The sequence below is a fragment of the Pan troglodytes genome, chromosome 20, assembly GCF_028858775.2.
Source record: "Pan troglodytes isolate AG18354 chromosome 20, NHGRI_mPanTro3-v2.0_pri, whole genome shotgun sequence".
Classification (NCBI taxonomy): Eukaryota; Metazoa; Chordata; class Mammalia; order Primates; family Hominidae; genus Pan; species Pan troglodytes.
The window spans coordinates 22,283,689-22,298,903 of NC_072418.2; the positions used below are offsets into that span (position 1 = coordinate 22,283,689).

The 15,215-nt window shown below is 56.4% G+C and overlaps 1 protein-coding gene across 8 annotated transcripts; it reads right to left on the reverse strand.

Moving 5' to 3' along the window:
* Nucleotides 1-534: 534 nt before the first annotated feature.
* On the reverse strand, nt 535-14,984 carry GMIP (GEM interacting protein). Of its 8 annotated transcripts, none has more exons than XM_512530.8 (21): nt 14,590-14,984; nt 13,614-13,698; nt 13,055-13,130; nt 12,889-12,946; nt 11,529-11,654; nt 11,379-11,443; nt 11,169-11,276; nt 9,485-9,565; nt 9,242-9,412; nt 9,003-9,140; nt 8,423-8,619; nt 7,975-8,087; nt 7,765-7,854; nt 6,703-6,780; nt 6,474-6,628; nt 6,084-6,272; nt 5,851-5,988; nt 5,566-5,762; nt 4,862-5,249; nt 1,530-1,596; nt 535-1,395 (listed from the first exon to the last, which is right to left on the reverse strand). In XM_512530.8, the coding sequence occupies exons 1-21, from the start codon at nt 14,606-14,608 to the stop codon at nt 1,022-1,024; spliced, it is 2,913 nt and encodes a 970-aa protein (XP_512530.6). In that variant the 5' UTR covers nt 14,609-14,984; the 3' UTR covers nt 535-1,021. The 8 variants fall into 8 exon arrangements, with proteins under 8 accessions (XP_512530.6, XP_009433379.4, XP_063657484.1 ...); XM_009435104.5 differs by having other exon boundaries at nt 7,765-7,845; nt 14,590-14,763; XM_063801414.1 differs by having other exon boundaries at nt 13,459-13,698; nt 14,590-14,736.
* Between the last annotated feature and the right edge of the window lie 231 nt (nt 14,985-15,215).

Here is a 15,215-nt window from a genome sequence, read left to right on the forward strand (position 1 = left end):
TGTATTTGATTATGCAGGACCGGATCGGGGACGCAGAGCTCCGGGAGGGCCGGGCTGGCGTGACTCAGCCGGGTGCTGCGACCCAGCCCCAACTGCCTTTACGTAGGTGCTGCAGGGTGTTTGATGATGCAAGAAGGAGGCCTTGAGGCCGGGCGCAGTGGCTCACGCCTGTAATCCCTGCATTTTGGGAGGCCGATGCGGGACGATCACGAGATCAGGAGATCGAGACCATCCTGGCCAACATGCTGAAACCCCGTCTCTACTAAAAATACAAAAAAATTAGCCGGGCATGGTGGCAGGCGCCTGTAGTCCCAGCTACTCGGGAGGCTGAGGCAGGAGAATCGCTTGAACCCGGGAGGTGGAGGTTGCAGTGAGCAGAGATCGTGCCACTGCACTCCAACCTGGTGACAGAGCAAGACTCCGTCTCAAAAAAAAAAAAAAAAAAAGAGGCCTTGATTCCCCTAATCTGTAAAATGGGGGCAAGGAGTGCTACCCATGCTGGCCTCTTCCCTAGCAGAGATGCACCCAAGGACATATAGGACACAGTTTATTAGAGGCCATCAGACCTCAGGCACCACCAGCATGTGGAGTCTGAGCCGCCCACCTCCTCCAGGAAGGTCACTTCGAGTCCGTGAAGGAGGCAGGCAGGTGTGGGGGAGTGACCACAACCAAAGTAGCAAAAGCACCCCTGTCCCAGGTGTCAGAGACTAGGGTGGACCCCAAGGATCTCATAACCTGCATTGACCCTGAGTATTGACCCTGAGTGACCTCTGAGTCCGAGTGGCCCTGATGCTTGGCAGTGACCTGTGTCTAGTGGGGGGACTCTGGGACATTATCCCCAAAAGGGTTTTAGGCCTCCCCTAGGTCATGTATTAAATAGTTTTTCCTTATAGGAACCCTCTGGACCTCTCCCAGCATTGAACTCCTGGCGGGGTGTTTGGCCACTAGGTGGTGGGAGGTAGGGATATATGGGTCCGTCTTCACAATCTGGGCCTCTTCCTTATTTAAGGTGCCAGGGTGGTCAGAGATGGTCCTCGGCTTCCTCAGGCTGGACGTCTGGGCAGCAGGTGGCCCTGGGCACAGCCTCGCTGTCCAATTTCGAGAGTAGCCGGGCTGTCTCCTGGGTAATCTCAAAATGCTTGGGCAGCGGGGTGCGGCGCAGGGGGCTGCCCTCAGGGGAGGCAGCTGCAGGGCTGGGCCCCCGCCCCCGCAAACTCCCTCTGGGCACTGATGTGATGGGGGTCTCCTCGCACAGCTTGGAAGCCACCAGGGCCAGACTGGACAGCTGGTGGGTTACAGGCCTCACACCGCCCCGGGGATACTTCACTGGCTGGCGGCTGAAGTGGCCACGAGACTGTGTCCCCAGGAGTGAGTCCTCTGGGCCTTGGCTGGACACTGTGTACGGGGTGGGTGGTCAGTGCAGAGCACCTCCAAGTTCTCTGTATATCCCCCCAGGAGTCATCTTTTAGCAAGCCACCCTGGGGCCAGGGCACCCCCAGAACTCCTGAGCCTCTCCCTAACATACTCACCTTCCCCTCCCCCATCTTTGGTGTCTTCAGCCACGTCCTCTCTCTGGTCACTCTGTGGAGTTGGAATCTGCAGGGAGAAACCCAAGAATGAGACCCCAACACTAAAATCCCAGTTCTTTGAGATTCCTGGAGAGCCAAGGGCTTGTTCCTGGACATGCAAAAGGAATAGCCAGTGCAAAGGCCCTGAGGTAGGAGCATGCCTGGTATGTTAGGACGCAGCCCCACCCTGTAATGAATGAGGGAAAGGTGGTAGGAAGTGAGACCAAAGAGGAGTGGGCCCAGGTGGCTCTGCCAGCCACCCCTGACTTTGCACCTACTCTGCACTGGGTGTGGACCACCATTGAACTCCTCCTATGCACAGGGCATGGACCACCACTGACTGTGCACCTGTCATCCTTTGCAGTGTTGGTGTTTGGGGATAGATGATGCCCTTATAAGTGTACTGCTTGGCCAGGCATGGTGGTGCATGCCTGTAATCCCAGCACTTTGGGAGGCTGAGGTTGGTGGATTATCTGAGGTCAGGAGTTCGGGACCAGCCTGGCTAACATGGTGAAACTCCGTCTCTACTAGAAATACAAAATTTAGCCGGGCGTGGTGGTGCATGCCTGTAATCCCAGCTACTAGGGAGGCTGAGGCAGGAGAATCGCTTGGACCTGGGAGGTGGAGATTGTAGTGAGCTCAGATCATGCCCCTGCACTCCAGTCTGGGCGACAGAATGAGACTCCGTCTCAAAAATAATAATAAGTGTACTGCTTGCCCTTCCAGCATAGAGCAGTGTCATTCATTGAGTCTGGACCGTGGGCTCCATGAGGGTGGGAAAATCCTTGTTTAGCAAATGGCCAGCCCAGGGAGTGGCTCAGCCCTCTCCACATTAGGACCAGGTGGTGCCTCTGAACTACTATCCTGGGCTGCTCTCTGCAACCTTACCAACTTTACTGTTCCATCCTTAGCTAAATGGTTGGCAGTGTCTACACATCAGACACTGTCCCGAGCACTTTATGAGGCATTCCAGCTCTCAGAGACCCACAGTTCACCAGCAGCCGCTTCCCAGCTCTGGGCTGCTGCAGGAGAGATCCTTGCTCTCACGAATGGCAGATGCAGCAAGATACCAGCAGCACAGGCCTTGGGCATGGACTGTTCTAGCAATCCGGAGCAGCGGGTGCTGCTATCTTCCTGGTTCACAGCTGAGCTCTGGATCTAGACTGGTGACCTTTGTTAAAGATTCTACGCCAGGCGGCTGCGTGCAGTGGCTCAAGCCTGTAATCCCAGCACTTTGGGAGGCTGAGGCGGGTGGATCACAAGGTCAGGAGATCGAGACCATCCTGGCTAACACGGTGAAACCCCGTCTCTACTAAAAATACAAAAAAATTAGCCGGGTGTGGTGGCGGGTGCCTGTAGTCCCAGCTACTTGGGAGGCTGAGGCAGGAGAATGGCGTGAACCTGGGAGGCGGAGCTTGCAGTGAGCCAAGATCGCACCACTGCACTCTAGCCTGGGTGACAGAGCGAGACTCCATCTCAAAAAAAAAAAAAAAAGATTCTAGGCCGGGTGCAGTGGCTCATGCCTGTAATCCCAGCACTTTGGGAGGCTGAGGAGGGCGGATCGCCTGAGGTCAGGAGTTTGAGACCAGCCTGACCAACATGGAGAAACCCCTACTCTACTAAAAATACAAAAAAAATTAGCTGGGTGTGGTGGTGCATGCCTGTAATCCCAACTACTCTGGAGGCTGAGGCAGGAGAATCCCTTGAATCCAGGAGGTGGAGGTTACGGTGAACCGAGATCACGCCATTGCACTCCAACCTGGGCAACAAGAATGAAACTCCGTCTAAAAAAATAAAGGATTCCAACTGCGGCCGGGTGTGGTGGCTCACGCCTATAATCCCAGCACTTTGGGAGGCTGAGGTGGGTGGGTTACTTGAGGTAGGGGGTTGGAGACCAGCCTGGCTAACATGGCGAAACCTTGTCTCTGAGGCATTAGAATTGCTTGAACCCGGGAGGCGGAGGTTGTGGTGAGCCGAGATCGCACCACTGCACTCCAGTTGGGCAACACAGTGAGATTCTGTCTCCAAAAAAAAATAAAAGATTCCAACTGCTTACAGTCCCCTTTTAGGGCCATTAACTGCTCAGAGCCTTCATTGTTTAATCTGTAAATGATTTTCATTAACACTGTCTACCTCTCAGGACTGTGGAGAGGACAACAGGAAGCCTCTATAGTGTCCCCTGCACAGCAGGTGCACATTCAGTGGTGGTCTGTGCCTGTGAATAGCAGATGCAAGGTCGGGATAGCTGGCAGAGCCACCTGGGCCCACTCCTCTTTGGTATCACTTCATACCACCTTCCTGTCATTCATTACAGGATGGGGCTGCGACCTAACACAACAGGCACGATCCTACCTCAGGGCCTTTGCACTGGCTGTTCCCTTTGCCTGGAACACCCTTCACCTGATCTCCATGTGGCCAGCTCACTCCTTCATGTCCTTCCAGTCTTTGCTCAAGTCCGTCTGCTCTCTAAGACGTGCCCCCACCATCCTACTTAGTGATACAAACTCCACCTCCCACCTTGCTGCTCCCTGGTGTCACGTGTCTTACTCCACTTTTTTTTTTTTTTTGAAACAAAGTCTTGCTCTATTGTCCAGGCTGGAGTGCAGTGGCATGATCCCGGCTCACTAAAACCTCTGCTTCATGGGCTCAAGCGATTCTCCTGCCTCAGCCTCCTGAGTAGCTGGGATTACAGGTACACACCACCACACCCGGCTAATTTTTGTATTTTTAGTAGAGACAGGTTTCTCCTTATTGGTTGGACTAGTCTCGAACTCCTGACCTCAGGTGATTTGCCTGCCCCAGCATCCCAAACTGCTGGGATTACAGGCGTGTGCCACCGCGCCCAGCCATTACTCTACCTTTTCATGATCCATTACCCTTATCATCATCACCTCATCACATTCCAGATAACTGACTTTGTGTCATGTATATGGTTGTTCTTTCCCCACTAAAACACAGGCACTGAGAGGGCAGGGTCTTTGGATATTTAGCTCGTGGATGTATCTGCAATGCCTACGACAATGCTTGGCCCAAAATACATGTTCAATAAATATTCTGTTGGAGGAATGAATGATCACCCATGTTAGTACCTCTGCAGGGCTGTCCCCTGTTGTTACATCATCACTGCCCACTGCTCATTCCTCACTGTTCCTTCCAGAATGAACATAAGTTAAATGAGGAAGGGAGGAAGAGAATGAAGGAAATTTTAAAAAGGAAGGAAGGTGAAAGAGAAGGTAAGAGAATTGAACAGAGATAAGGCCCTCTCCATAGCTGTGGGCCCAGTGGGTTCTTACCTCAGTAGGTGTGGCCGTGGGATGCTGCTCCAGGGTACTGTGGTGCTGGGGGTCTGGGCCGGGGTCTGAGGCTAGGACTGGGGGCTGGGAGTCTGGGTCAAGGTGCGGGGGTGGCGGTTGGGAGCTGGTTGTGAGGGGCCCAGGGGCTGGGCTGGAGTCTTGGGGCGGGGGCTCAGTGGCCTGGGGGAGCTCATCCATCCCAAAGATCTGCTCGTAGTGCACAATGAGGAACTCCACAAGCTGGGCCTGATGCCCAGAGTCCAGCAGGCAGGTGACAGGGATGGCGCTGGCTGCCCGCGGGCCGTCCAGCGGCCGCAGCAGTGTCGGCCCAAACACAATGCCCAGGTTGTTGGCAGACATCTTGTTTTCCATAAATCGTGCAGCCACCCTGGGGATGGTGTGAAGAGAAAGGTCAGGGTACAGGATGCAAGCTCATTGGTCTGAGGGTAAGGGTGGGACACGCAGGCCAGCCTAGTGGTGACTTGCCCATGTCACAGGTGTAAGTCGTCTGAGACCAGCAGCCACATATCCAGAGCTGGAGGTCAGGGGTCAGTACCCAAAGTTATGAATCATGGATTAAGGTTCAGAGTTCAGAAAACACAGGTCAAAGGTCAGAGGTCAGTGTCAGGGGTCAGCCAGGGAAGTCAGTAGTCGCATGTCCAGGGAAAAGGGTCGCGTTTCAAGGCTCAGGGACCCATGCACACCTGAACAGATGGGCCACCAGGTGCCGCAGGGTGTTGTAGTTAGAGTCAGGCAGCTGTACCAAGAGGGTCTTCAGCGAGCGGATAACCTCAGGGCTGGGGCTGGGGGTCCCAGGGTCGTCCCCAGGGTCTGCATGCAAGGTCTTAGCCAGAGAGATGAAGGCATCGTAGAGGTGGAAGGGGATCACGGGGTCGGTGAGCTGGGGGTGGAACGGAGGGCGCAACACGAGTGTGGGTGGGCTGTGGAGGGCTCCTCCCCACGTCCCCCTCAGTGTCCTGAGCACCAACCTCCTGAAGAAATCGCTTGAGGACACTCGAGACGTCATGAGGTGAGTTCCCCGACAGCTCCACCAACGCTCGGCCATTCTCGAAAGCCTGGCACAGCCGCTCCACACGGACCCGGGACCCGCTGACCCGGTAAATGCCCTGCAGGGTGAGGGTGAGAAACAGACGCCTGGTTCGTGATAGGCCATCGATTCGGTCAGGTCACTTCTGGGGATGATGAAGGGTCAGGGCAGCACCTGCACATCCAGGGCGCGGTGTTCTATCTCAGCCGTGCACTTCGTGACCACAAAGGGTACCTCCTCCGGGAAGTCCCTGGGTAGCTGCAGGAAGTCAACCCCAAAAAGGGGTGTCCGGGCTGGGAGCCGCCTGTGTCCACAGAGGATCAGGAGAGTCTCCAGGCAGCGCTTGTGGCAGGTCAGAAAGCACTGTGCGGAAGGTCACAGGGACAGGGAGGTCATTAGGGACCAGTAGGGGAAGAGAAGGTTACAAGGATCCTCAAGGAATGGGGGCTCATGGGAGACATCAGGTTAGGGTGGGTCCCAGGGGCAGAAAGGCTGTAGGAATCTCAGGTCGGGGAGATGATCAAGGGTCAGCAAAGGTCATTTGGTCATTAGCCCAGGCCACACCTCCTCACACTCCGTCCCGCTGACCATGAAGGCTTCGCACTCGCGGCACTTGGCTGGGCCCCGCAGTCGCCGCAGCTGGTGGGTCTGAGCCGCGCTGGACAGTGTCCACTTCCCGAAGGGGCTGCCCAGCCCATTCTCCAGCCCGTCTCCCAGGTCTGCAGGGAGACAGGGTCAGGAGTGCCTGGTGCCCTGCCCTGTCCCATCCTGACCTACCCTGCTTCAGCCTCACCAGGGTCTCGCTCCTCAAAGTCATCTGAGGACTCAGTGCCTGTGGATGAAGCCTTCACCAGCTGCCTCGTGCCAGCGCCTGGGGTCAGAGGAATCATGGGAGATTCCTGGGCTATGGGAGGCACTCCTGGTTTTTAGGGCTTCCAGAACCACCCACTAATTCCCAAGGGGTCAGAGGTCAGGAGGGGGATTGGACAGGTCAGTGGTTAAGGGTTGGAGAATTGGGTCAGCAACCTGGGGGGGTGGTTCATAAGCTGGATCAAGAGGTTGAGGAAATAGGCCGGGCGCAGTGGCTCACACCTGAAATCCCAGCACTTTGGGAAGCTGAGGCAGGAGGATCACATGAGGCAAGGAGTTTGACACCAGCCTGGCCAACATGGCAAAACCTTGTTTCTACTAAAAATACAAACATTAACCAGGCATGGTGGCAGACACCTGTAGTCCCAGCTACTGGGGAGGCTGAGGCACGAGAATCGCTTGAACCTGGGAGGCGGAGGTTGCAGTGAGCCGAGATCGTACCACTGCGCTCCAGCCTGGGCAACAGAGCAAGACTCTGTCTCAAAAAAAAAAAAAGAAAGAAAGAAAAGAAAAGAAAAGGCCGGGCGTGGTGGCACACACCTGTAATCCCTGCACTTTGGGAGACCGAGGCGGGTGGATCACCTGAGGTCAGGAGTTGGAGATCAGCCTGGCCAACATGGTGAAACCCCGTCTCTACTAAAAAATACAAAAATCAGCCGGCGTGGTGGTGCACACCTGTAATCCCAGCTACTCCAGAGGCTGAGACAGGAGAATCGCTTGAATCTAGGAGGTGGAAGTTGCAGTGAGCCGAGATCACGCCACTGCACTCCAGGCTGGGCGACAGAATGAGACTGTCTCAAATAAACAAACAAATAAATAAATAAATAATTTTTAAAAAGGTAAAAAAAAGAGGTTGAGGAAATAGGTCAGGGGTGTGGGGTAGGTCAGAGGTCAAAGATAGTTAAAGATTGAGGGTCAGAGCTTGGCCAGGGGCTGGAGGATGGTCACAGGTGGAGTGTGGGTCAGGACCAGGTCCTATCCCTACCTGGGCTGGAAGTGGGAGAGTCCAGGGACCGAGACTCGCTGCCGCCACCCACGCTGTCCACATCGCTGCCCGGAGTGGGGCCTGGAGTCCCTAGGTGGCACAGGTCAATAAGGATGGTCCCCTGCTCACAAACCCCACTCCTGCAGCCCACCTATGTGTTGGTGGAACGAACTCCTGGCACCACTCCCACCTGGCCCTCATTGCACTCACCTTGCCAGCGCCAGCCTGTGCCCGGATCCTCCCAAGGGCCTGGCTCAGCTGAATTCTCATCCAGCCTTGGAGGAAGAGGCCCAGAGAGCTTCTTTCTGATGTCCAGAGGGGAGCTGAGAAGACAGAAGTTTGAAGGTTTGAATCCCAGGAAACTGGCCTGGGGTGACGGCACCCAGGCATCATGTCTAGGTACCAACTCCAAGCACTTGGGTCTGCAAACCCTGACACCCAGGGCACTGTGGCCCCTGAAATACAGTAGCCCCACATTCCTGCCCCTGCCCCTAGGACTGGGACAACCCATTCACCCTCCTATGGCCCCCGAGAGCCTGGAGTACTAAATTCCACTAAGGCTTTGCGTTCTCTAACCTCGAGTAACCAGCCTGCGGTGCCAACAGCCTGGCATCGCGATTCCGGGGCTCGTTCCCGACTCCCTGCTCCAGTGACCCACCTGTTCGAGGAGGGAAGGAACTCCTGGAAGGAGAAGGCGGGCGGCGGGGGCGGCGGGGCCTCGGGCCGCAGCGCCCGTACGAACTCCTGGTAGCGCTGGCCTGGCTCAAAGGGCGCACAGCACTCGGCCAGGGCGGCGAAGGCGCGGGGGCCACGCTCCGCCTGCGCCCCCCGCAGCCCGAAGAGACTCAGCGTCACCTGCCGGGTGGAGACAGCCGGTTGGGGAGGGGCGGAGCCTGGGAGCCTGGGGGCAGGGCCAGAGCTGGGGCGGGGCTTGAGAGACGCGAACGTGGTCAGGGTTTGGGACGCACCTGGGCGGCTTAGGAACTAGGGCAGTTGGCCAGGGGACCCAGGCATGGTCAGAGCAGGGGCTGGTCATCCAGGGGACAGGACCTCATGGGGCGGAGCCGAGACAGTGGGTCTGGGGGCGGGAACTGGCTGTCGAGGGAAATGGCCTAGTCCTGGTGTCTCCAGGGTGGCTTAGGGGCGAGGAGTGGGGCACTCAGTCGGGGCGAGGAGTGGGGCACTCAGTCGGGGCCCCAACGGGGTGAGGGGAGGATGGCCTTGGGGATGGGCCTCACCCGCCTCAGCACTTCATCCCCCTGAAACACCAGCTTGCGCACGTGCGACACGATTCGCTGCTTGGCGATCTCCAGGTCCTGCTGCCGCGCGTTGGCCTCGCGGACACAGGCCTGGTACAGCGCCTCGGCCTCCTGCGCCTGGGGAAACGGGAGGCCAGGAGCAGGGTGGGGCGCGTGTGGGCGAGAGTGGAGGGCAGGGGGCGCCACAGCGCTACAGGGGCTCGGGGCCGGGTGCCCACCTTGGCCTGGGCCTCCTCTCGCGAGCGCCGCCGCCGCTCCTGCTGCTTGCTAGGTCCCGGCGAGGCCTGGGGGGCCGAGTCCTCAGGGGACCCCTGGGAGCGTGCCCGCAGGTCCTCGCTGCGTTGCACATACTGCAGCTGGGCGCGCCGCAGTGCCTGCACCGCCTCATTCTGGGGGATGATGAGAAGGTCAGCGTCCCGGCCTCTCTCTCACCCTACCCCTCCACCAATTCCAAGCCTCACCATCCGCTTCTGCTCCTTCATCCACTGCTCCTTGAACTCCTTCCGCCACTTCTCAATCTCAGTCCGTTTGGCGGCGAGGGGCTGGCAAGGGTTGGGGATGGGGATGGAGACGCTGCCTTAGGGCCAACCCAGAAGCAGCCACCCAGTCCTTCCATTCCTGCGCCATGTGCTTTGCCACCTCTGGACTCTATTTTTTTTTTTTTTTTTTTTGAGACGGAGTTTTGCTCTTGTTGCCCAGGCTGGAGTGCAAGTGGGCAATCATGGCTCACTGCAGCATTGAACTTGAACTCTTGAGTTCAAGCAATCCTCCAGCCTCAGCCTCTCAGTAGCTAGGACTACAGGCATGTGCACTAGGCCTAGCTAATTTAAAAAACAATTTCTTCTTTTTTTTTTTTTGGTTGGCCAGGTGTAGTGGCTCATGCCTTTAATCCCAGCACTTGGGAGGCCAAAGTGGGCAGATCACCTGAGGCCAGGAGTTCAAGACCAGCTTGACCAACATGGTGAAACCCCATCTCTACAAAAATACAAAAATTATAAAGATGTGATGGCACACTCCTATAGTCCCACCTACTCGGGAGGCTGAGGCAGGAGAATCACTTGAACCCGGGAGGCAGAGGTTGCAGTGAGCTGAGATCATGCCACTGCACTCCAGGCTGGATGATAAAGTGAGACTCTGTCTCAAAAAAAAAAATAAATAAATAAATTTTTTTTGGTAGATAAAGACAGGGATCTCACTATGTTTCCCAGGTTAGTCTCGAACTCCTGGCCTCAAGCAATCCTCCACCCTCAGCCTCCTAGTAGCTAGCACTACAGACATGTGCACCAGGCCCAGCTAATTAAAAAACTTTTTTTTTTTTTTGTAGAGACAGGTGGTCTCACTATGTTGCCCAGGTTGGTCTCAAACTCCTGGGCTCAAGCAATCCTCCCTCCTTGGCCTCCAGAAGTGCTGGGATTACAGGCATGAGCCACTGTGCCAGGCTGGACCCTTTTCTGAGTCAGTATTCTCCTCCTGGGGTCTTCTCCAGACCTGCTCTCCCCGACCCCTGAGTCCAGAAGTCTCATGTAGTCACCCCATCCTTTCTGCTTGGAAGCAGAGACACCAAGGCTTTCCTCCTGAGAACACTCAGCACCTCGTTCCCCTCCCCACAAACAAAAACGAAGTTTTTGGCTGGGCGTGGAGGCTCACGCCTGTAATCCCACCACTTTGGGAAGCTGAGGTAGGTGGATTACCTGAGGTCAGGAGTTGGAGACCAGCCTGGCCAACATGGTGAAACCCCATCTGTACTAAAAATACAAAAATTAGCCGGGCGTGGTGGCAGGCGCCTGTAATCCCAGCTACTCAGGAGGCTGAGGCAAGTGAATTGCTTGAACCCAGGAAGCGGAGGTTGCAGTGAGCTGAGATCGCACCATTGCACCCCAGCCTGGGCAAAAGAGCAAGATATTCTGTCTCAAGAAAAAAAGTAAAGTGAAGTTTTGCAATTGCACAGGAAGCCCAGCTTGAATCTTTGCTGGGTAACCTTGGGCAAGTTCCCAAGCATCCCCGGGCCTCAGCTTCCTCATCAATGAAATGGCGACGTTGGTAGTGGTGCCTTCCTCCCAGCTTGCTGGGAACCGAGGGGATCAGGCCTGAAGGACAGCAGGATAGCAGGGTGACCTCTGTAACATTCCGCCCTGCCCCCCTCACCTGGTAGTAGTCTCTTTTCTGCTGGGCCACTGTCTCCATGGCCAGGGTTCCCAGGCTGAGATCGTGCTCCAGAAACAGGGTGTAGACGTACTGCAGAGGCATGTGGCTCTGGGGAAGACAGAGTGGTGTAGGAGGATACTGAAGATCTGTGGGGGACAAAGGTGGGGTTCTAGGGGGCTTGGGCTCTCCGGGGGGTCTGGTCATGACTACCTGCTGTTGAATGGACACCTTGCCAGCTTCAGCGATCTTCATGGTGCTCTTAGCAAACTCCAGCTCTGGGGGAAGAGAGAGCAGGGCTCTGGGTCTAGCTGGGGTCTGGGGACTGCCTGGTAACTGGGGCTGGGCGGAAGAGGTCCTCACCATAGCTGGCTCTCTTTTCAGTCCAGGCAAGCAGTTCCTTGGCATAGCGGCTCCAGGTCTTGGCATATTCCAGGGCTGCGTCCACACCCCCCTTTGTCCGAATGAGCCGCAAGTCCAGTTCCTCCCCTGCGGAAGATGGATGGACCTCTGACCTTTGCACCCTAGTCTGCTACGGATGTCTTCCCTAAGCCCCCAGACCAGACCAGTGGCACCTGTCCTACAGCCTCACAGCTACCCAAACACTACTTTGGGATCACTTGTCCTGGTTGCAATTTTACAGATTCACTGTTTTTTGTTTTTTATTTTTTATTATTTTATTATTTATTTATTTATTTTTGAGACTGTGTTTCGCTCTTGTTGCCCAGGCTAGAGTGCAATGGCGCGATTTTGGCTCACCAAAACCTCTGCCTCCCAGGTTCAAGCGATTCTCCGCCTCAGCCTCCTGAGTAGCTGGGATTACAGGCATGCGCCACCACGCCCGGCTAATTTTTTGTATTTTTAGTAGAGACGAGGTTTCTCTATGTTGGTCAGGCTGGTCTCGAACTCCCAATCTCAGGTGATCTGCCCGCCTCGGCCTCCCAAAGTGCTGGGATTACAGGCATGAGCCACCGTGCCCGGCCTGTGTTTGATGGGTTTTTTAATTTTTATTTTTGAGGCGGAGTCTCGCTCTGTCGCTCAGGCTGGAGTGCAATGGCCCTATTTTGGCTCACTGCAAGCTCCGCCTCCTGGGTTCCCGCCATTCTCCTGCCTCAGCCTCCCGAGTATCTGGGACTACAGGCACCCGCCACTGCGCCCAGCTAAATTTTTTTGTATTTTTAGTAGAGATGGGGTTTCACCATGTTAGCCAGGATGGTCTCGATCTCCTGACCTCGTGGTCCACCCGCCTCAGCCTCCAAAGTGCTGGGATTACAGGCATGAGCCACTGCGTCCGGCCCTGTGTTTGATTTTTTTGGACATGGTCTTGCTGTCATCCAGGCTGGAGTGCAGTGGCGCGATCGTATCTCACTGCAGCCTCAAAGTCCTGGGCTTAATCAGTCCTCCAGCCTCAGCTTCCAAAGTAGCTGGGACTACAGGCACACACCACCACACCCAGCTAATTAAAAAAATATTTTTTTTTTGGTAGGGATGGTGTCTTACTGTTGCCCAGCATGGTCACGAATTCCTGGCTTCAAGTGATCCTCCTACCTCAGCCTCCACCCTGCCTGGGGTCTCCCTGAGGGCTGGGACTGAGATCTGTTGTGTGTACTGCCATATTCCCAAAACCTAAACAATGCCTTGCATGGAACAGGGGATCAGTGGTGATTTGTTGAAGGAAAGACTCCTGTCTGTCCCCACTGTCCTGGCCTCCAGACCCCCCTACCTGTGAGGGGTACAGGACCCTCTGGGGAGGGGCCGCTCCAACAGCTGGCTTCGTTGGTCTGTGCGGGAGGGAGACAGTATTCAGAAGCAAACAGGGCAGGGACCTGGCCTTCCTAAGGCCCCCTCTGCTTGAGGTCTTCCTCCCTGTTCCCCTACTCCCCACTCACAACAGTGGCTGTAGGGGTCTTGTCAGGTTCTGGGTCTTCTGAGAGTAGAGGGTCTCCAGCCAGCATCTCAAGGGTCCTGGGGGATAAAGGTGTGTCAGGATGCCACCTTACACCCAGTCTGTCCTGCCAAGGGGTGCTGGGGACCTTAGGGTTGTTTGTGGCAAACATCACCTCTGTGGCATCTCTTGTGTCTGGGAGGTCCGAAGAATGGTGTTTTGGGGGAATCAGGTGAGTTTTTTTTAAATAGGACTTGAAAAAGCGTCTGAAGGGCCCCAGATAGCTTTGAGGTTCATAGAGTGGGATTATAGGGATCACAAATATTTTAAGGGGTTACAAGGATATGTAGGGGTTCTAGGACCACTTTGGGGATTTCCAGTCTATTTAGGGGGACACTTTTAGGATACCGAGGCATTTTGGAGGGTCCCATCCTAGGCTTCTCTGGTTATTAGGTATGTAGGTCCAGATGTTACAGGTTCCAAATGGGACTGCAAGGCACCTAAATGGTTAGGGGCTTGGGGCATCTTGGCAGGATTTGGGGGTGATCCAGGCTCAGACTCACACGTTCCCCAGTGAGATTTCGAGGTTGTCCAGGCTCCGGAAGATGTCACTGTACCTCTTCCTGCCCTCAGGACCTGGGGGGAGTCCTAGGGGAGGGGAGTGTAATACATGGGCTAACCACTGCCTCCCTCCACCCACGGCACCTCAACCAGTCTCATTTGGAGGGGGTGGAAGAGAAAGGGAAAGAGAGAGAGAGAGAAAGAGAGGGCTGGGGGGGCTTGGTTGGGGCCAACTCGAGGCAGGCAGATGGACTCACACACCACCAGAGACCAGAGACAGCTGCTCGGGGAACAGAGACACCCACTCCCTGGGTCTGCCTGCACCCAGAAGCAAACCAACAAAACAGATGCCCCAGATGCAACCACGCTGTCCCGAGAAGAAAGCCGGTCTGACAATGGAACCACGGGCTAGACAGATGGAAATACACAAGGGACAGCCAGGCAGAGCCTGGGGCAGAAACACACATGGAGAGACTGAAGCCATGAGGGACATAAAGACCGAATGACACTCCACATACACAACACAGACACAAAGACGGCCGGAAACACCAAGTCGGACCCTGCCACATTTCTACTGCTGCCCCCCTGCCCCCTCTCCTAAGGGGCCTAGACCAGCACTGCCGACTCCCCAGGGCTACAGAGGGGCCCTGTGGGGATCCTACCGCGTTGCCCTCTCCCTCAGCAGTCGTGGCACCCTGCCCCCATCACAAAAATCAGAAGCAGAAGCAGCCACTTCCCCTTCCTGGGCCCCCTCCCCCAGGCGTCTGGGGTGAGGGATCAAAAGGGGGAGGGGGAGTGAAGGGCTGGCGTCCCGAACCCATCCGGGCACAGGGCTCCCCACAATGGAGGATCCCTGGGTCCTTCCCATTCAGGAACTCCTCTCCTGGCTCTCAGGACGGAGCGGGACAAGTGTGTGCCCTCAGTGTAGGAAGCAGGGGATGGTCGGGGGAGGCCCCTCCCGGATCCCCGACCCCCTACCCGGCTCTGCTGCGTCCATGTCTGGGCCCGGGGATCGCTCTGCAGGGACCGGGATGGGGATGGGGTCGCGCGCCGGCGGGGCCGAGCCCCGATTTCCTGCCGCCGCAGCCGCCGCCGCCGCCTCGGTTCCGCGTCGCCCTGCCCAGCGGAGGCCACGCCCCCACACCAGACCACGCCCCCGTAGCCCGGAAGCCTTGATAGTGCCCTTCTCTACCTGAGCCGCTTGAAACTGGGTCGGGCCAGGGCCCCCTGAGCGACCACTCGAGGCTGCAGTGCCCCTGACCTGGGCATCCTAAGACTTCATCTGGGCCATAGGTTCCCTCTCAGATCTTTGTGCTACCCCAAATCCCACGGAGCCCCAGCCCCCTCCTCCCTGAATGGTTGCAGAGTCCACCTGTCCCGGGGGGCCTCTCCCAGGAGCTCCCACAACCCGCGACCCCGGTGATCCCCTTGCCCAGGTTGTCTCTCGGAGCCCTGAAACCACCTGGGCCTCGCTGGAGCCATGGCGCCCCCTGGTGGAGGCCTGATATTCTGTCCGATTCCAACCAAAATTCTAATACTGGAGAACCCCTGGCCTGGGGGACGCCCCTTCCGTGACCCTCAAAGCTGGATCAGGCTCAAGGCCC